The following is a 22,707-nucleotide window of genomic DNA, read 5'->3' as shown; positions in this document are numbered from 1 at the left end:
TATATATATATATATATATATATATATATATATATATATATATACAGGGTGATAAAAAAACCACTGACCATTTTAAAGGAGCACACTTTATACTGGAAATAAAAAATACGTATTCGGTTTTTTTAAATACTTAACAAGCAACAAGAACGGTGAGAGGGCAGTGGGCGGATTCAGCGCGGGAGTTCATGTATTTGACAGACAACAAAGTATTAAACTAACGCGCGATGCGTTAGTGCAGGTTGCTTGTCGCGCGGCGCGACGTGCTGGCGTCTAGGCGTCTAGACAACTCAGCACCAATCGCTCAATTTTATTTTCTAATTTGAGTTATTTTAAATTTTTATTGAATTAATATTCAATTATTTTTTGTGAAATTACTCCACTAGTTTGTTCTAATTATTAATACAAAGATCGAACACTCAGAAAAAAATCCTTCGATCCGGCCGGATTCGAACCGATGTCTTCTAGCTTACCGTGCTAGACGCTATACCAACTAAGCTACGGAACGAACCAGTGGACCTCACGAATTTTTCTATGTGCGTGTGTCGTGTCTTTGTATTTGGTTTTTCAACGACTCTTTAGTCATAGCGCGATCTATGAGAAATCTATGAAAGATGTATCATCCAGTTAGTACCTTTACAGCTACCAGTCCCGGCGAGAGATGTCGCTATTCGCTGTATTTAAAATTTTTATTGAATTATTTTTTGTGAAATTACTCCACTAGTTTGTTATAATTATTAATACAAAGATCGAACAATCAGAAAAAAATCCTCTAAATCCGGCCAGCTTCGAACCGAAGTCTTCTAGTTTACCGTGCTATGAGTTAACCACGCGTTAGAAATTATTGCGAAATATTAACATAAAAGAAAACGGGGAATTTTTTTCTGTTTTATTTCAGTAATGTTTTCTATTACTGAATCTTATGCACAGGATGATGGCCAGTGATTTCTTATCATCATGTATAATACCAAGTGACAAGTGACAAAAGTCAAAACTAATTGAATAACATGGTGGTTGAAACATCCTGACATTCAATAAAATATTTAATTACTTTCGTGTTATTATTATTTATACAAATATTGAACAGTAAGAAAAATTCCTTTGATTCAACTATGCTCCACGCAGCGACCTTGCCATGCCGCAGCTGACGCTTTCCCAACTATACTACGGAATGAACCGAAATTAGTGGTCATTATCAAATTCCAAGTGTAAGTTCGTACTTAAACCACCTTAAAAGTTAAAAACTTTTTTATAAAGGTTAATCTCGTGTTACAATAATTATTCGATAAAGCAAAATTAAAACAACACAGCACGCTTTTAGGCATCAAAAAACCTGGTATCTGTAGAATCTACGAAATCAGGAATCCTAGAAATAAAAATACATACATAATATACATACTATATGAGTATAAATAACAGAACAATAAATATAATAGAAGCGCTTAAGCGTGAAACACAAGGGTGCGGGTTGAGAGCACGGCGGGTGTAATTAGTGGCTATAAGTATTGCAGGTTCTGGGTCACCCGTTAAGTGGGAATGTGGACTTTATTGTAAAGGGCGAGAATGGCTTGGCAGCCTTTAAAGGGGCTTTGTGAAGGAGTTAAGTCGTTTTGTTTCTGAACGAGTGCAGTTGTTGGTGTTGAGTCATGGTTTGGGTGAGTCTTATGATGGTTCGCATACGGTTGATAATGGTTGGTATGGGGTTACGTGGTGAGTTGTGACGTTTTGGTGGTGTTGGTGTGGTGCTGTGGGGGTCGCGGGATCAGGTAATGTTGGTTTGGTGTGTTGTTAGGTGCAGGCCGCATGTTTGCGACGAGCTGTGGAGTCAATGATGGGTGAACGTGCGCGTGTGGCGGGGCGGGCATTCCCCCCTTCCACATATACAATCATATCACCCGTTAAGTGCGAACACATTTCCACGTGGCCCAGGACCAGCAATACTTAGCTACGATAATTCCATGTATTTATATGAACGACAACATACCACGCGCGGACGCGTCACAGACGCCATATAAAGTCCGACCCGCACCCATTTTCAATTGTTTCCACGCTTTAGTGGGTGTGACACGTGTGCCAACAGAACGCGGAGTTCCGCAAACTTGAACTCAGTGCGCCATTTTTACCTACACGTTATGGTAGTGTCAATTATTCACGCAAACCCTAGAAAAATGCCTTATTTCGACATTTTGGGATCGAAAAATTATAGTCGCACTTATAATTTTTACGTAATTTTTATCAATTTTCCATGAATCTGCTTTAATTATTATAACAAAGATCGAAACACTAAGAAAAATTTATTCGATCCGGTTGGATTCGAACCAGCACGCTCAGGCAATCGTTGTCATATGCTCTGCCAATTAAGCCACGGAACGAACCAGAACCTTAGGAATTTTTGTATGTGCTTGTTGCAGATCTTTGCTTTTTATTTTTAACGACTTTTTTTGCCGTAGCGCCATCTGTGACAAATTTATTTCTTCAGTGCGGTACCTTTACAGCTACCATCGCTGACTAGGAGTGGCGAGACGTCCATACAACTAAATTCCCACCGGCTTGCCTAAAATTTTCCACGTGTCATCAAATATTACAAATATAAGTAATTTACTAGGTTTTGTTCTGAACTTTACGTGTACAATAATTAACCAGTGAAATAAAGTGTAGTAGTATCTTGTGTGCTAATGAGCGTTGTGTTTAATTGTCGCCAAGGCGCCACTTGTTCAGGCAAGTATTTTTTGTTTTGCTCCGGCTTCACTAAAGGCCATTTTCACTTCTCGCCACTACTTGTCACTATGTCGCTTTAACAATTGTAATTTTTAAGTTTATTGAATTTCACATGATATGAAATTATATTTTTGTGAAATTACTCCGCTAGTTTGTTATAATTTACAGTTTTATTTGCGTCGATTTCGTGCGCCATGTAAGCCGAGTTGCAAGCACTAACGATGCGAGCAGTTTCTTTGTTAGTTTTACCTGCCTAGCACATTCTCTGAGGAAATAGGGGGAGGCGAACTAGGCACTCACGCTCCATCACATATACACACATACACACACACAGACCTATACACGACAATTGATATTAGTAAATTTATTTTTCTACCCAATGTTGTAATAATAATATCACATATTTTTTTATTTTGTATACATAGTGAGTTTCTGTAATTGGCTTTTGTACTGCTTAAACACATTTATCAAATAAGTTTAAGAATGCTGTTGAAACTTTGATCATTGAATAAAATAAAAATAAAATAATTATTATAACAAACACCGAAACACTAGAAAAATTCATTCGATCAAAATAATTTAATATCATGATAGTAAAACATCGTGACGTACTATAAACTTAAAAAATAAAATTTACCATGTTTTTCTTGTTTGATGTAAAAATTTAAAAATGTTTTCCATCTTTTTTTTATAGATGAGTACTTAGCAGTTACACTGGACACACTTAAAACAATCTCACCTCTCACGAATCTGTCCAAGAATGATATCTGCCTTCGTGTTCAACCTTTGGAGCAGAAGAATCAGCAATATGGCGTCGTGATCACCTGATGAAAAAAATGGACAAGAATAAAGTATGCGCGTGACTTTCTATGAATGTGACTATAGACGGTTGTGCCTGCCTACGACTGTGAATGGGTGATGTGACTGCCTATGAATGCAATTGACCATGATTGTCCATTGCCCATGTGAATATCGATTGTTAGCAACTACTAATAATAATGGTAGATACTCAGCATCGACTATATAACCAGAAACAGAGACGAAATAAGGGCCATCCCCAGCAATTCATCAGGCAAATGGGCCTTATATCACTTTTAATTATCAACTCGCGTTTGCGCTGAAATCACAAATTAGAAAGCTGTAATAGTAATTATAGCAAGGCTCAAATTAAACAGGTCAATTTGAAGTGAAACAATTGACGACACCCGTCAATTGTTTTGAATCGGAGCGCTGTTGTCACCATAATGAATTTGGCAGAATAATTTTCAAAGAAACGAAATGACATTCCCGTCTCTATTTCTGGTTATATACTCGATGAATCTCAGTAAATAAATTGGCAACCCTATGCGTCTGACGCGTCAATCACATGCGGTATTTCCCCGCCTTACTTTTAAAAGGCCCGGTAGTGGGAAAAGGCGTACAGGGGAGATTTAGAAAGCGAGCTTGGCCATTCGATTATGAGGAGCGGTAGTGCACAGTAGTATCAAGAGGAGATTGTGTCCGAGTTAAGTCAAATTGTAAATAAAAATTGAGTGATGCAATTTACGGAGTCTACATTCACGATGGACATGACGGTCAATAGATATGATTGTATCTGAATATGGCTGTGGAAATAAATAACTAACTAACCTGCAGGTTGCATGAAGTGGTCAGGTAAGCAAGCGGCGAGCATATCAGCTCTGGCTCTAGCCTGAGTCAGCTCCAAGGCACGCAGCTGAAGGTCGATGGAGCGTGTGGATGCGCGCGACAGCTGGACGAGGGAGCCAAGCTCCACTGGGGGTGACGGTCGAACCGAGTCCGAGTCTTGCTCAGAAGGTGCCGGGGAACCTTTAGAGAGATAAATCAATTAGCACGATATTCTCACTGTGCGAACTGTGGCCGTAGCATGTCATTATATCACATGCAATGAGTGATAAACATCCCCGTGACATATTTATCTCAATTGATAAAGCTATGTTTTCATTATTACTTTTTTTTATTGCGAATACTGAATAGGTAAGATACCGCACTAGAGTCATTCGATCGTTTGTTTATTTGGTAATGAACTATTGTTATATATTTTGAAGTACAAGGATAACGATATGAAATTGTGTTTATAGCTAGCTATCTTTGTCGTTTAATCATCGCCGCGCAAACGACGAAACAAATAATGCCTGGGGTTTGTTGTTTCAGTTTTTACATATTTTACATTATATTAGTTATTATTTACGTGTTTCTAATTAGTCTCATGTCACAAATGTTCTCACCTTTTACCAACGAATAATTTATACAAATAATATATAAATATATATATCAATTTATTGGTTTTTATTCATTGACTTACAAATAAATGGACGACGGATCTAATACAAAAACCACGAAAAAAATGTCCCAAGTCAACCTATTCGAAATTTAAATTGTAATGTCATCGCAGTATCGCGCTGTCAGTAGAACAAATGAAGACTAAAGCGGAGTGTGGCGCTCTGTATACGATTTTAGCGCCTTACAAGTGCGGACACTTTTTAGCGCGGACCCGACGTCCATATAATTGTAAGTCAATGTTTTTATTATTTATTTTTAATTTTATATCGTTTGTTGCGCTCAATTTTCACGTTAATAATATTACTGTGATAAAATGTCAAAATGTTTTAAAATCAGCTGTAACCTTGCGGCCATGTTTAGCAGCGCGTGGCGCTCGCGATGCGACAAAAATGTAACGTCACGGTGCTCGCCATGTTAGCTATTGTGATAAAATTTTAAAATAGCGGTTGTATCACTCGAATTTGCAAGCTAAGTGTGGATATAATAGCTTTACCCCGGCGGCATGCTATGGGGGCTGAGGTCGTTACTTATCAGGTATTGAGGCTATCAGCGCAATAGTGTCAGGGCAACATAATTAGTAATCATTAGAACGTTGTAACATTCACAATTTAATCATTTTTGGCAAAACCTACTTTCACAATGTTTCGATAAAACTGTCAACAACTACTACATGACTTTTTAAAATTTTATGAAAACTGGCAACCTTGCAAATATAATTATACTTCATCTTCAAAAAAGACAGACTATAGTAGTTTAAAAAAACGACATGATGAGTAAATAAAAAATTCAAAACCAGTCCGAAAAAGCAATCCAGATCATTAAGTCCAAAGTAAAAGAAATGTTGATGGTTTTATTGCACTATTGTAATAGAAACGATAAGTCGTTCCAATAGATGACATTCGTCGGTGCAAATAATTTTTCTTCAACTATACCTTGTTTGGACTCAAGTTGATTACGCAGCTCATTATACTGTTCGGTCATCTTTTGAACCAGTTCTCTGAACTTGTGAATGGTGACATCCCGATCCATTATTGTCTCTAGACTCGCCTCGCGTTCGCGGTTTGCCTGAAATAGATTTGGGTCGTGTTAACATTAATGACAGACTTTTATTTCTCAAAACAGAATACAAACGTTCCCTTACAGTGAGAAATACTAGATACATAAGCTTATAATAACGAAAGAACATCGGAACTATTATACAAATATATCAGAACAAATTCTCGTTTACACAATGCTGTTGCTTACACTTAAAATGTATTACTTAAAACTTGTTGCTTAAATGCTGTTGCTTAGGTTTAGTTGGCATAGCGTCTGGCACGGTTTTCTAGAAGACGTCGTCAGTTGGAATCCAGCCGGATCTTTGTATTAATAATTATAACAAATTATTGGAGTAATTTCACAAAAAATAATTGAATAGCATTCAACATAAATTTAATTACAGTTAATAGCGACATCTCTAGCCAGGGCTGGTCGCTATAAAGGTACCTAATTGGGTGACGAAATAATTTCATAGAATTCTCATAGATGGCGCTGTGGCTAAAAAGTCGTTGAAAACAAAGATCCGATAACAAGCACATAGAAAAATTCGTGAGGTCCGCTGGCACAGTTAATAATAATAATAATAATAATAATAATGTTTATTGTCACAAAAATAGTACAACATTATAATGAAGTCCCTGACTCCAGAGCTAGGTTACAAACCTGTGTGACTGGAGGCAGTGTCCTCTCTCAAATTTTGACAAATTTAGTCTATTTCATTACAATAGGTACAAACAAAAGATTAAAATATGGTAGGTAAACTATCTAACTTAACATTTCCATGCACATTGTTGCAGTTGCAGTTACAGTTGGCTAGGAGACGTCGGTTCGAATCCGGCCGGATCGAAGGAATTTTTTCTAAGTGATTGATTAATAGCGACATGTCTAGCCAGGGCTGGTAGCTGTAAAGTTATCCAAGGTAATACTTTTTTTAAATTTATGTTTAAAAATAACCATGCTAGACATACATCAACAATAATATGTAGGTATTCAGAAATATTTTATTAGTACAACAAGGGGACCATGTTAAGAGTTCATATTACGCATGGACACACAGTTGCTATCAGAGGTACGATTCAAAGCGATTATTGCCCATGGTGGTGTTGTATATTTATTAATTCCATTGTTTAAAAAAAATGGTTTTAAGTGTCTTTTGAATAAAGGGAACGATTCTATTTCTTTGATATGCTTCGGAAGATTGTTATACAGTTTGACACCTGTGTACAGAATATTCTCAATACTGTAGTTGGTTCGTGGTTTGTTCATGTAGGCATAAATTATGGTTATTTCTTTATTGTCTGGAGGTCTACTAATTATACATTTGTGCAAGTGTCATTAATGTGTTTCTGTAAAAGACTCTATATCAAATATGACTCTATAAAACATTATTTCACTATTAAATAAATAGTCCATTATTTTGAGGAATTGAGTGACCTTATTGAATTTTATTTAATTTTAAAAACTCACCTCTCTAGTAGCAGCATGCGCCATCTCCAGCTCTTCCCTTAAATCCATCTCGAGCTCGCGATTTGACTCCACCAGCTGTTCATGGACTTCTTGCAAAGCTTCCAACTCGGCTACGTCTTGTTTTAGTTGTTCCACCTGGAAATTACAGTCATTGTTGCACCATCATGTGTGTCGAAAGATTGTCAATGGCAGGATTTTGTACTGTCGATATTCAGCTAAGTGTTAAGAGTACAGGCTTTTCAGTGGCTAGCCATCAAGCTTATCCAACTGCCATTGCAATTTGTTGATCTTTTTCATTCTTTTTTTTACCGACTTTAAAAAAAGGAGGAACGTCTCAATTCGACTGTATTTTTTATTTGTTTTCTTTGTTATGTTTGCCGGGACACATTTTGGGTCGCAGAGCCAGCAGAGTAAGTATGTATGGTACTCGATTACGGCATTTGTGAACCGATTATGACGATTAGTTTTTTAATTGGAAAGAGGGTACCTTTAGTATTGGTCCCATTTAAATTTGAAGAAAATATTCCACCTCTAAGGGTGGCAAACTCAGGGGATGAATCCGGTTTCGCGCACTTTCCGGTTACCGATCTCAATAAAACTTGGCAAATAGATGTAATTCCAAAAATTGACATAAAATACAAATTTCAAGGTTATATTGCTGGTTAAACCACTAAAAGTACCAGGGGCACAGAAAAAAGCTGAATGTTCCTTACCAGATCTTCAAGAGCCATTTTCTTCTCAGCCAACTGTTCGACCATCTCCTCAGCGCCCAAGGCCGCATCGACTTGTTCCCTCAAATCGGCCACTTGAGCTTCCAGTTCTTCTACCCGAGACGACAGCTTCTCTTTTGTTCTACTCAATTCTGCTATTTCCGACTTGTATTGTTCTATGTCCTGTAAAATATAAAGAAAGGTATTAAAATACGAGTGGGTGCATAAAAACATCACACGAGTATTTTAATGCTTAATTATATGCAGTTACATACGCTGCTTCATCTACACACATATTATAAGCTCTCTATGTTGTGATCAGTAACCGCATGTTACGACTGTCGAAATGGCGGTAAATAAAAACTTTTCTCACGCATGTCACACAACCGTACTTTTTATTTAATTCATAGACAAAGTAAAGTCGGCCCCAACTATCATGTCGTTCGATATCAAGTAACGTGTGAAATTGAACTGAGGATTGAACAAAATCCAGACTTTATTTACAATAATAAGAGATTTCCATATTACATTCTGCCTCCGTGGCCGAACGGTTACCATGCCGGACTGCCACGCAGAGGTCCCAGGTTCGATTCCCGGGCCGGGAGAAATATTTGTATGACCTACATTTATTTCTCTCGTGAGTTTGGATGTAATTTGTGGTTGTCTATGTGTGTGTCCATGGCACCCGCGACACAGGGTTTCCCTAGTGCGGGGCTATGTTAAGTGTGTGCGTTATTATTATTATTATTATTCTTCTTCTTGCTTTGTAAACAATAGGACGCACAGTGTACGATTTGGTTAAACTAGGGAGACAAAATTCGGATATCTAAATATTAGATTATAACTTACCTTTATATAATAAATAAGAATATTTTAATAAATAAAACATAAAATTAAGTGTAATAACAACATACTTTTAATCTTTTAACAATATGCGTATATCTATGTCACGTTTATATATTTGCTTCCGAGGGAGTTTTCTTAATAATGTTATATACGGATCTGAACTTGTCAACAAATGTTTTATTAGATCATAATTTGTTCTGTGTCTTGATATTTTTAACGTATGTCCCAATCTAGCTTTCGGATTTCTTTATTTTTAGCCTCTGAAGCTTCCTCAGACATTTGTCCTATTGGTATTACAGAGTTTTTTATTATACATGCCCCATGTACTAAAATTTTATGTACGGTGACTGGCATGTTATACCAAGCGTATAAACTTATGTAAATTTCTCTTGTCTCGCAACAGTAATCATGAAATTTTCTAACATCAATTTCGTAACCTGAAGCTATGGCAGCTAAAATTGTCCCAAAACGTTGTATCAGTTTTTCATTGATACCAGTAATCTGCGCCGTTGTGGCATAATTATAAAAAAATGCTCGTGCAGTATTTCCGTCATTGCTTGTACCGAAGCCTGGCTTAACTTTGTCTATGATGAGACCAACTTCTTTAAACCTTTTTTTGATATGTTCTTTATTTTTTTTGAAGGTTTTTTTATTCTCATCTCCTCTGACTTGCCACTCACAAATGCCACTGCGATAACTTATGTTTAAAAGACACTCCATTGTACGTATGTACGCATGCAAGCTGGAAATACCAAATTGGTACATACTCTCGTCATCGTCAGGTTCTCTAGCCATTAATGTCGAATTCATCTCCTTTGATGTCGCCTTGCAGATAAAACATCTTTGAGTTGACTTATTTTCAGCCAAGACATTACAAACTTTACCGTCGATCATTGACAGGATCATGTGGTGCGTTATAGTGACGGTTACGCCTCTGATTTCAACGATAAATGGCTCCAACTCGCGTATTTGGTTTTCAATGCCTGTGCATTCTTCTTTGATTAATGCTTCGCACTCTTTCTTATACATGAATTTAATAACTCTGCAAAATCTTGGTGATGATGGTCGAGGATTTTCCCAATTCACCTTCTGTGCATTGTCTTCAAGTCTTATTGGTACTAAAGATATGACGAACATATATTCGTCAGTGCTATCGGGATTTTCAAATGGTTGCTTGTACAAGCTGTGACCCGAAGATCCATCACATCCCCACTTATATATTAAATTATAATCCAACACACTTGTATCTAACCTCTCTCCAAGAATATATTTGCATATTCTCAATGCAGTATGGTTCAATATAGCATTCAAATTTACTTCCGCTGATACATCTGTAACTGTTATATTTTCAACAGCAGGATAGCACTGCTTCTTCACTTGTACTAAATGGTCATAGCATGGGTATAAATTGAACCCCCTTTCTTTTGCTTCTTGTTGAACATTTTTATAATTCTGGACTGTGAAATTATTTGAAATAAAAAAGGCCAAAGCCTCTTCTGGAGTATATGGTCTCTGTTCTTTGCTAGTACTAACAATTTTTCTGGCTTTTTTGTATGTGGTGGCTCGTTTTGGTGAGGCTGTTGATAATTCCTTAATCATTGTAGCGGCATCACGTTTGCCACTAGCTCTGACACTTAATTGTGCAGCGAAAGTCAGTTGATCTTTACTGTAGTCTTTTAATAGATGTTGAACTTTTCTTTTCTTCGATTTTTTAGAACTTTCCACAAAAGTTTTCTGTGGTCTGCCACTGCTAGTACTTGGTTTTGATGCATTTTCTACTGACACAAGCATAGTGAAAGTTAAATCTTCGTTAAGCCATTGCTCATAGTCTTTTAAAAATAGGTCCAATCGTCTTTGCTTGCGATCCCATTTTACACGAATTTTCTCGCACTCCTTTTTTAAGAACACTTTTAACTGCGTGTCCTGTTCTTCGGTAACACTCAAATCACCGAAACTCGTCTTCACGAAGTTGATTACTCGATTTATTCGGCCTTTGGGCGAAGTGGAACGCCAAAAATCAAGTATTAATTTTCGCTTCATTTGGGCACCTGTAAAGAAAAATACAAATAAATTTATAATCGCAAAAAATCGCAAAAAACTATTATTATACGATCAAAGTATATCAAACAAGCAATCTTTTAAAACTACTATTATAGCTTAACTACATTTGACTACATGGTAGATCTCTGAACGAAAATTAATTCGGAGTAAACAAATCTTTTAAATTATGGATCTTTTTAAATGAGTATTACATATTCATCAACATACAATTCGATTTATTTTATTACTAAATTAAATGGATAATTACCTTTACTTGATGACTCCATAACAAAATACCACGTGAAATTACTCAAAACTCCGAAAAACATGTACACACGTTAGCGTTAACGGTCACACTGAGAGGTCGGCCGACTACCTGGCTTGGTTCCGGGAACTTTGCCCATTGTTTAAAACAAGTTGCGGGCATCAGAGGGTTATTTGCTTTGTGTTATCATTGAAAATATGTATTTAGGAGTATAAAAAGATTAGAAAAACGCAGTTTTAAACATTTCATTTAAATACCTTTTGTCCGCCTAGATTAGTCAAATCGTACACTGTGGGACGTTCGGTAACTTTCATTCGATAACTGTGTTATGAATAACGTTTGTGACCTTTGCCGATCGAGAAGTTCGAGTAATTGTACGGGTGTGACGTCATTTCGGTTCGGTTTCGAATACGACAAATAGATTTTCGATTCTGTTATTGTGAATAAAAATGAAAAGAAATCGTTCGATATAAAATCGAATCGGTCGACAACTGAGTTATCGTAAGGTTTGAATCGACCTACTGGACGCGAAGTATGATGCTCTCAAGGCTAAGACAACTGCAGCCATCTTTGATTACTATGTTGACGGTGTCCTTACATTTCGCCACTGTTTGCAAACATTTACCAATAAGATTTTAAGAATTTCGTGGTTATTCACTATATGATTATTCCGATATTTCAACTGTCCAGTGCATGGAATCCGGTCGTTAGTGCGTGCAGTAATAAAAACAAAAACACCTCGAGTTCAGTTTCGCTAGTGGATATAATAAGTATGGTTTGTGTGAAAAAAGTGAGTGACAATGGTAACGCCACAACAAATCGCGATGAAGGTAGTCGTCGACAGCGCAAGAGGGTAGACAGATGTGTCTGCTCTTAAAGCTGTCATCTGCCGCCGTCCAGTCAACCCGTGACCATGGAGCGTGCAACCGTTCCGAAATATCGGGAAAATAAAAAGAAGTGAATAGGCATTTTTTAGGCAAACGCGTCCCATCGTCGGTCACATCGTCGCTTAACATCAGGTGAGATTGTGGCCAAGCGTGTGTCTATTATATATATAAAAAAAAAAGTCATACCGTGGTAAGAAACCTGATATTAGTGATAATCATTTACCAATAAGATTGGCTACTGTAGCCATCTAAGGGTACATGAAAGAGCAAACAACCGTAGCCCTAATTCTAAACAATAGCAGTCGCTGTAGCTGAAATCGGCTAGAACATACACATACACAATGTCTGAAGAGAGCACTTCTGCTCGTCTTCACCATTAATTTTGATCCGTTTACCAGTTTCCGATTTAAATTATGTAACCTATTTAATATTTGTAAAAAATACGGCCCGTTCGGGGTAGGTTCTTTACTGTTGCCACATGTTTCGTTAAGTAGGGGGAGTTTTTTTGAATATTGTACCTGTCTTTTATACTATTTTTATTGTTACAGCCTTTCTTCGTTTCTTCACTTTTACTTTATACAATAAATTCATGTGGACCGAATAATCTATTATTATTGCTCCCTTGGCGGTGAAAATGTTGGTGTCAGAGCATTGCAATTTATACCTTATTTCAATTGAAATAGCATAACATATACATTGATAAATATAATGTCCTCTGCGTTCCCGTCCCCGCAGTGTAAACAGTCACATTTATAGTCGGTCTTTTTTGCAGACGGAGTAAAATTACATTTGCAGGGTTGCCAGTTTTCATAAAATTTTAAATAGTCCTGTAGTAGTTATCGACAGTTTTATTGATAGATTGTGAAAGTATGCCAAAAATGTCTGAAATGGGCCTATATTGATTGGAGTCAAACAAATTCGATTATTTATTGCATGCGTAACCAACATTCAGTCGATAGTCGATGCAATATTCATCGACTGCAAACACTAGCTGCTTGTAAGCGGGCAATGACCTATCATTTCACTCCATCTTCAAAAAAGACAGACTATAAGTAGTAGTTGTAGGAGACTACAAGTAGTAGACAGACCATAGTGTGAATTTTAATTTATATGCTTATAATTTAATATTACATAATAGAATTAATTTAAATTTTCTTCTGACATCAATAGAATTATTACTTGACATTAAAATGTATTAAACATACTAATTAATTAGATTGGACATTTAAATTTTCGTATGCCTTTGTAAGAGGTGCGTCATAGCTGTGTTAATTAAGTCTGCACAGTGCTTCTATTTTCTCAATGTCCCTCGGCAAACAGTGTGTTTCGGCTGTCGTAGGGTTGTAATTAGTTGCCCTTTGCCTTTGATGCAGATCGGGCGCTTTAAGTCGACTTGGATATAATAGATATATATAGATTTATGTAGAGTTGCTATTATATTTTTTATCTATTATACAATGAGAGGATAACCGGTCACAGGCAAGACAGATAATTTACAGCGTGTACTTATATTTTTCAATTACTTGTAAAGAATCCATTAAAAGAAAGTTCGAGCAGCGCCGAAAGTGATTATTCCATCGATGGCGAACATAATGAAGTAGCTATGTCAGATGAAGAAATGCCTTCAGATACGGACTGAATTGAAATGACGGCAAAAATATTCATTATTAGTTATATAAACGAAGTATTATAAGTATTGTTTGCTGATGATACTTCCTTATTATTTAAAGTTAAAAGGCACCAATGTTCCCACGACGATGTGAACAATGCTATATCTAAAGTAGTTGATTGGTTTGCTGTTAATAACCTACTTCTTAATGAGAAAAAAACAAATTGTGTGAAATTTACATTACCCAATGTTAGAGAGACGGTTACAAACATTGTAGTTAGAAACGAAAAATTGAATCTTGTGGATACAGTTGTATTTCTAGGTATAACGTTAGATGCTAAATTGCAATGGGGTCCCCATATAAGTAAGTTATCAAAACGGCTCGGCTCTGCAGCGTACGCGATTAAAAAAATAAGGAAACTTTCAGACGTCGAAACCGCTAGATTGGTTTACTTCAGCTACTTTCACAGTCTAATGACATACGGCATTTTGCTTTGGGGTAATGCCGCCGATATCAATAGAATCTTTGTCCTGCAGAAACGTGCAGTTAGGGCAATTTACAATCTGGGCCCCAAAGTATCTTTGAGAGATAAGTTTAAGGAAATTAACATTCTTACACTAGCCTCACAGTACATTTATGAAAATGTAATTTATGTTAAAAGGAATAGTAATTTATTTATGAAAAATAGTGATAGAAATAACATTAATACGAGGAATAGAAATAAACTAGCTTTTCTTGATAGTCGTCTTCACAAAGTCAAAAAATCATTTAAGGGGCAATGTATACGCTTCTATAACAAGATTCCGGTTGATATACAAAATTTGCCTTTCACGAGGTTTAAAACTATAGTGAAACAAAAACTTTATACTAAAGGTTATTATACAACTTCTGTGTACTTGGATGACAAAAACCCGTTGTAGTAACCCGTTTAGCTCATGGAGGTAGTCTCGATCTCTGATGTTTCAAATAAAATAAAAAATATTGTAAATGTTATTTACAAAGAGCAACCCCTAGAGTTTCTTGCTCATTCTTCTCAGGGGAATCTGCCTTACGAATGAGCGGTAGAGTTTAACCATTGTGACGATTTCAAGTGTAATAATGCTTACCTATGAAATAAAGATTTTTTTGAATTTTGAATTTTTGAAGCACGCTTTATTTACTTTATATTTTGGTTAACTTGCTTACTGATATTGAGTAAATGTTATTAAAAATAGGGAAATAGTTTTACAGCTCTATATAGTTCACATGGAAATCAACTAAACTAAAACTAAACAGCAATAAGGTACGTTGTTCAAAATTCAAATTATTATAGATTTTAAATGTAATAATTAATGGGTAAGAAAATTAATATTCATGTGCATTCGGAAATACGATGATTACCGAGGGACATTGAGAAAATAGAAGCACTGTACACCCTATCATGTTATGACCTACGATGTCAAATAAACACATTGATTGATTGATTGAAGCGATAAGTTACTTGCGAGTCTCGTATGACATTATCGTAGATGAGATTTTAGTTCTTGACTTGACCTTCTTAACCTTCCAACCCCTTACAATTTTTGGAAAAAATATTAAATCCCCAAGTCTCTCGTGCCCAGTGGGATGGATGGTGGATATATAATTAGATTGATTATGTTATATACCTTTTGCATCTTCTGCATAGCATATTTGTCATGCGCCGACAGATCCCTGAGTCTGACCAAGGTGTCCCTCAGTCTGACGTTCTGCTGCTGCAGCTGCCGCATTTCGTATCCGGTCGCGCCAGCACCCTCGGCTGCATACGGATGTTCTGCTCAGAGCCGCCAAAACGACCAAGACAAACAAACATGCAAACATACACTCGTGATAATAACAAAAAAAATGAAAACTAGCAGAATTCCCCTCGTGTCAATTTTTCTGTCGTGTCAAAACTACCTTTAGAATCAGTCTCTGTAATGTCAACTTTTTCTATTGGTCAAAAATCGGGTCACTTGTGGCAAATTTATGTCCTGTCCTTCATCTTGAATTTCACATATTTTGAGTTATAACACTATTGTTATAACAGTGCAAAGTGTCAAAGTATTATTGTCAATATATCAAAATTGAATATCATTTTTATTTTATGTTATGTGTAAGCGACACGCCTGTCCATAACAGTTGCAGTGCCACTCAGAGCTTTAAATCGCTAAGATCTGAGGGTCACCGCCGCTGCGCCCGTCACCCTAAGACATGAGCTGACAAGTCCCACGTGCCTGTAATTCGAGGTGTAATATACTCTTTTTTTTTGTATACGAATATAAGAGCGTCAGATGTCAATGCATTCATTTCGATATGTCAAAGTTTTAATGTCATGTACTTCGAGGGTTTCAAACATAAAATAAGACATGCAAGTTCATACAAAGACTTAACACATTCACTTTAAAAATATTTTTTTTTATTCACACTTTTGAGAAATAAGTAATAACAAATATGTATATATAGGAAATGTGCCATGACCATCAAAACCATTTTATGTACACTGTGTGCAGTAAAAGAGGTAGCAAGAGCGCGTTTTTTATTTTTGTCCATAAATAAAGCTGTGAATGTGTTAAGAGCATGCCATAAAAAAATAATTAACATAAGAATAAATAAGAACTATCCGAACGAAACACTTGTGGACCCGTCAAAATGCAAGAGCTGGTATAATAAAAAAAAATCGAATTTTCTTTTTTTTGTTATTCCGATCAGGGCTGCTGACGCGGATGCTGATTTCGTATATTAAAAAAAACTGTAATAACTCCGTCCAAAAAATACATCCGTAGGGCGCATTTATTAAATTTCATCGCGCGTGGAGTCCGCGTTGCCACCGGGCAGCGACCTCGTGTCTCTAACTGTCATGGCAAAATACGCTCTATTTATTAGCGTTTACGTTTTAACTTAAATGAGCGTCCCGGGCAGGCGGGCGAGTCTCAGTTTAGTTGATAAAGCAAGTTTACTTATCGTCCACTAACAAAAACGCGGGTATGTGACCAATGCTCAAATCGACCCCTCCTACGTAAAGTATCGTATGTCGAAATTGCCAAGTTTACAGGGAAGCGTTTTAAAATTCTCCGTTTTATTCGGCAAAGCTCGTTACTCCAATAGAGTGATCATCTAATACATCATCTAACCGATATCTAGGATTTTATAATACTCTATGTGAGTAGCGAGCTTTGTCGAATAAAACTGAGAAATGCTAAAGTCACGTGTCGTGCTTATTTTAGTGAATTCAGAATATTTAAAAGGCTCCTCTGTAAACTTGGCAATTTCGACATACGACACTTAGCCGAATTTTAGTTAGCGGACGCCAGTTATTTGGTAATGAACTATTGTTATACATTTTGAAGAACAAGGACAACGATATGAAATTGCGTATATATCTTTGTCGTTTAATCATCGCCGCGGAAACGATGAAACAAAAAATGGTGGATTTTTGTAGTGTCTGTTTTTATACATTTTACAATATATTAGTTATTATTTATGTATTTGTAATTACACTCATGTATTGAACTGTATTAAAAATGTCCTCCTCCAATTTTTCCAATAAATTAAATATATCAATTTGTTTGTTTTTATTATTTCTTTTCATCTCGTTTGTCGCGCTGAATTTTTAAATTGATAAAATTACTGTGCAGAACTGTGAAAATGTTTTAAAATCAGCTGCGACCTTGGAGCCATGTTTGGCACTGTGTTAATCTTCTGCAGTCATTGGTCGCGGCACTCGCGATAACATAAAAATGTGACGTCACGGTGTTCGCCATGTTAGCTATTGTGATAAAATTTTATCACAATAGCCGGTTTATCACTCGAATTTGATAGCAAAATTTGGATATAATGGCTTTATCACGGCGGCATGCTATGGAGGCTGAGGTCGTTACTTTTCAGTTCTCGAGAGTGTCAGCGCAATAGTGTCAGCGCAACACAATTAGTAATCGTTAGAACGTTGTTACATTCACAATACAATCATTTTTGGCAAAACCTACTATCACAATGTATCGATAAAACTGTCGACAACTACTCTGCAAATGTAATTTTACTCCATCTTCAAAAAAGGCATTGAGCTGCTTTTTCGGCTCGCATTCTATTTTTGGAAAGCGTAAATTATTGCAAAATACCTGTCAAGTACTGTAACGACTCAAATATCCGCAATTTATATCAACATCAATGCGGAGACTGATGCAGATGCAGATATTTTAATTTATGCAAAGAACCCTGATTCCGATTACCGCGGTGACAGTACCTTGCGGGTACAGGGTGACTCTAACGAAGCGGGAGGAGTGCTCAAGTTCCACAAATGTTTCGTTCAAATTGTATGTCTAAATGATAATAAATAAATGAATCTAGAGCAGGAAGAAACACAAAGTGCTTTAAAAATATATAATTATATATAAGCATACGTACACGCAACATATGAGTATGTCGTTCTATAAAATAAATAGAAAAGCCTAATAATAAAACGTAAAATAAAACACATAAGCTCATATATATAATATAAAAAGTAAAATTTGGTAGTTTTGTGTGCTCTGTCTTTGTAGAACATTATTAATTATAATGAAAATGTATAACAATGTTAGACGTCCGCTTTTATCCCAAAAGTTTTTGTTAAAAAAATATAAACCATAAATTTTTATGTAAGCATGCAAAATTCGTCGTATCGTTTTACATTTTCGTCACAAAGATATAATCATATAATCACGTTATTGCTGCGTCATTGCATTATCTCAATAAACACAATTTTATAATTTACATTTTAACATAAATTGCGAACACGCAATCATCACAGCAAAAGGTAAAATTTGCAATAATAAATATTAGCAATTTGTGTAAATAAAGTTTAAGAATCAGAACTCTCTTTTCGACCGTATCTTTATCGAGAGCTACAATCTCTTTATGAAAAACTGACATCTCCATTACAAGAGCTACTATCTTTCTCTCTTTGTCGAAAGTTACAATCTCTTTATCGAGACCAAAAATCTCTTTATCGAAAGCTAATATCTCTATTTCGAGAGCTTAAGGTCTTTCACTCTTTGTCGAGAGCTACACTGTTTATCAGTAATTTTCAGGTAAATTGTTTGTATTCAATTTTGGTGACAATTTAATTACTCGAATATCTATCTCCCTTTGTCGAAAGCTATCATCGTGAAATATTAAAGAATATTTCAGGTTACTACACTCGAATATTAAATAATACTTCATGATGATATTCCATAAATATGTAAATAAAAAGCAATTGTCACCAAAATTGAGTACAAAAAACTTACCTAAAAATTACCCTTAACCAGAGCTAACGTTTCTATATTCAGAGCTACCTGCTATCTATGTCCCTTTGTCGAAAGCTACCATTTCTTTATCGAGAACAACAATATTTTTATCGAAAGCTAACATCTCTATTTCGAGAGCTACTTACTATCTTTGTCTCTTTGTCGAAAGCTACTATCTCCATACATTGAGTTACAATGTTCTTATAGAGAGCTACCATCCCTTTGAAGAGAACTGCAGTCTTTGTGGCAACTTTGACCTTATGGATCTCTTAGCATAGCAAAAAACTAAAAAATACTCACGTATATTACCCCCAGCCTCCAACTCAGCTCTCATGAGCTGCAAATCGAGGGTAGCCTCCTCCAGCTTCTCCCTGCACTGTTCTAACTCCAGAATTAGTGTCTCAGCTCTTTCCTCAGCCATCTCTTTGTCTAGAGCTGCCATCTCTGCGGCCTCTTGGATTTCGTAAGTCTCCTCTTTGTGTGCTTCAAGTGCTTCTTGGGCTTCTCGGACCTTGGATAGCAGAAAAAATGTATAAATAATCATAACTAGTGGAGTTATTGCAACAAAAAACCTCAATAATGCATTTGGTCAAAAAGCGATATCGACGTCAGTTGAGGCGCCTGTAAAGGTACCGGCTGCGGTGACAAGGTTCAAAAAGTCTCACTAGATGTCACTAGCGGCGACGAATGCCGAAAGCCAGTACAAAGATCTATAAAAGAAACACATACAAGAATTTCGACAGCTCGATAATTTGACCTGTGGCTCAGTTGGTAAGAGCAATGCTACGATGCAGCACGGCCATGGGGTAAGTGGCCACCGGGTCGAAGGAATTTTGCAATATGTTCAATCTTGGAATTAATAATCGTCACAAAACTAATGAAGTTATTTCAAAAAAACCTCAACAATACAAATGTAGACCATTAAATGCACGTCCACATTTGTCAATTTACTACATTATCTTTTAACGGTTTCTATCTCTCCCTCTTATAGTCTCGTAATCACAAAGAGTACATACCTCCTGCTTAGCTCTCTGCAGATCTCTCTGCAACTGCGCCTGCGACTCCATGATTTTGCTCTTGAACTCATTAGCTTGCTCCAGCTGTAATTTGACTCTTTCGAACTCCCGAAGTTTCTCGCGGTCTTCTGCTCTCTTAACTCTGAGAGTCTCCAGCTTCTCTTTTAAGTCTTCTACTTCAGACTTCAGTTGGGTTATCTGTAATGTGAAATAAAAAAATAACAACTATAATAACAGCTGAAAATATTAAGGAAGAAATATTACTTAGACTGTTTTTTCTTAAAGACTATGTTATTCACCATCCTGCCTACCTGTAAAATACATAACCGTTCCGTATGACGTCACTTACCAACTTTATTGTTTTGGTAATTTGCTGTTATTTTTGTAAATAGCCATATTTATTTACTAATATTATGTTTCCCGAATTTTATGAAAAATAAAATAAAGAAAAAAGATAAAATCCGAAAAAAACAAAAAAACGAATTGTGTGAAAAAAAACAAAAACCAAAATAAAAACAGAACAGTCAGTTAAAGTCATTGCCCAGTGATTGTTCTTTTCATAAAATATTCAAATTTTTAAGGCCTTGGTGGTTTGTGCTGTGGGCTGTAAAATTGAGTTGTGTTACAGGCCTACCGCTTAAGTGAGTCGGTCCCTGAGGTAGCTGCACGGTGCGTGAGTAGTGACAGTTTATGAAACAGTTACGTCGTGCTGCACACGGGATAATTTCAACAAGATTTTTCCGACGATATTCAATAATAAGTTTATTGAAAAAAGTGCCTGTCAAATTAGTCAATTCTTTTTATGTGAAACGATAGTAAAAAAAAAACTATTTCATTGATAATTGAAATTAATATACAAGCCATTTGACATTTTGTTTTAATCAACTTTTTATTGAATATCGTCAGAAAAATCTTACTGAAATTATTCCGTGTGCACCTCAGGAACTCTGTGTAGTTTACTATTTAAAAGGTGTTAGGCGCACAAAACTAGGGTTCTCGATTCAAGATCAGTTAGTTTATGTGGTTAGCTGACCTCATCGAGTATATAACCAGAAATACAGAGGAAATAAGGGCCATTGATTACCTTACCATACATTACATTACAAGGCTTTTCTGTCTTTATATGAATCAGCTGATCGATGAGCTAAGTAACACCCGAGCAGGATGCTCAGTCGGAGGCCAGTGTTTTAATAACATTAGCTACGCTGACGATATGGTTTTGCTGAGCCCATCGGTATGTGCCCTTAGCAAGCTGTTAGACACGTGTGAAATGTACGCGGAGACTCATGGCCTCAGATATAACGCTAGTAAAAGTGAACTTTTGTTATTTAGAGCCGGCACAAAAACATATAATATAATACCACCAGTCGAGTTAGGAGGTGTCACTTTGAAAATTGTTTCAAAATTTAAGTATCTGGGGCACTGGGTCACCCCGTCGCAGTCTGACGACCTAGACGTGGAGCGGGAGCGTAGAGCGTTATCGGTAAGAAGTAATATGTTGGTCCGCAGGTTTGCAAAATGCACAACAAGTGTTAAAACTACCTTGTTCAGAGCTTATTGTCAAACTTTCTACACCTGCAGCCTGTGGATCAATTGTACTAAGAAAGCTTATAGCGCACTACGTGTCCTATACAACAATGCGTTCAGGATGTTGATGGGGCTGCCGCGTTACTGTAGTGCGTCAGGGATGTTTGCGGAGGCGCACACGGATGACTTTCATGCCGTCATGCGCAAGCGAGTCGCGTCCCTGATGATGCGCGTGCGCGGCAGCGCCAACAGCCTTCTGAGCGCGGTGGCCAATACAAATGACAGCCCTATACTCAGTCATTGGACGAAGTCGCATGAGTCGCAGATTAGGTGAGGGAGAATCTGGTAATTTTCCCCCATTTCTCATGTGAATTTTTATTTTATTTTTATTTTTGTATATTAATTGTAATTTAATTTTATTTTCTGAATTAAACATGTGAAATCACTAACATAGCTCATAAGGTCATTGTTACTAACACATATGGATGTAAATCTGAAATAAATGTATTATTATTATTATTATTATTACCAGGAGGTAACTCATCAGTGATACATCACTTATAAATATCAACTCTTGTTTGCACTGAAATAAAGACAGGGCAACAACTGACCTGTGTGTTCGTCTCCGTATATTCCAAAAATATTCTGTATTTATTGTAATAAAGATAATAACTCTAACAATGCCGTGCTGTTCTATTCGGTGGTGTGGCAAAACAGCAAAACATCTAATTATAAAACAAACGTAATCAAATTTCAACGGTAATTAAATATCAAATATGTAATTTTGCAATTTACGTCCATTATAGCAAAGCTCAAGTTAACTGGTCGATTTGAAGTGAAACAGTTGACGATACCCATTAACGACACTCGTCAATTGTTTCGAACTCGGGCTGGCCAATCGGAGCGCAGTTGTCACAGTAATGATAATGCAGAATAGTTTTCAAACAAATTAAATGACATTTCGTCTCTATTTCTGGTTATATACTCGATGGCTGACCTATACTTTGATACCATGATTAATTTA

General features: G+C 36.4%; 1 protein-coding gene across 1 annotated transcript in view; it reads right to left on the bottom strand.

Moving 5' to 3' along the window:
- Positions 1 to 22,050, bottom strand: part of LOC113229174 (dynactin subunit 1-like) — a 32,666-nt gene extending 10,616 nt beyond the window's left edge. Inside the window, exons 1-9 of the mRNA XM_026462692.1 lie at positions 21,862 to 22,050; positions 20,157 to 20,354; positions 19,441 to 19,651; positions 15,526 to 15,671; positions 8,235 to 8,414; positions 7,522 to 7,656; positions 5,949 to 6,081; positions 4,345 to 4,542; positions 3,455 to 3,539 (exon numbers count right to left, since the gene is read on the bottom strand). Coding sequence (XP_026318477.1) covers positions 3,455 to 3,539; positions 4,345 to 4,542; positions 5,949 to 6,081; positions 7,522 to 7,656; positions 8,235 to 8,414; positions 15,526 to 15,671; positions 19,441 to 19,651; positions 20,157 to 20,354; positions 21,862 to 22,050 — 1,475 coding nt within the window. The remainder of the gene's footprint in view (positions 1 to 3,454; positions 3,540 to 4,344; positions 4,543 to 5,948; positions 6,082 to 7,521; positions 7,657 to 8,234; positions 8,415 to 15,525; positions 15,672 to 19,440; positions 19,652 to 20,156; positions 20,355 to 21,861) is intronic.
- Between the last annotated feature and the right edge of the window lie 657 nt (positions 22,051 to 22,707).

The sequence above is a fragment of the Hyposmocoma kahamanoa genome, unplaced genomic scaffold, assembly GCF_003589595.1.
Source record: "Hyposmocoma kahamanoa isolate Upper Pololo Valley unplaced genomic scaffold, ASM358959v1 289, whole genome shotgun sequence".
NCBI lineage: Eukaryota > Metazoa > Arthropoda > Insecta > Lepidoptera > Cosmopterigidae > Hyposmocoma > Hyposmocoma kahamanoa.
This window is presented reverse-complemented; position numbering and strand designations above follow the sequence as displayed.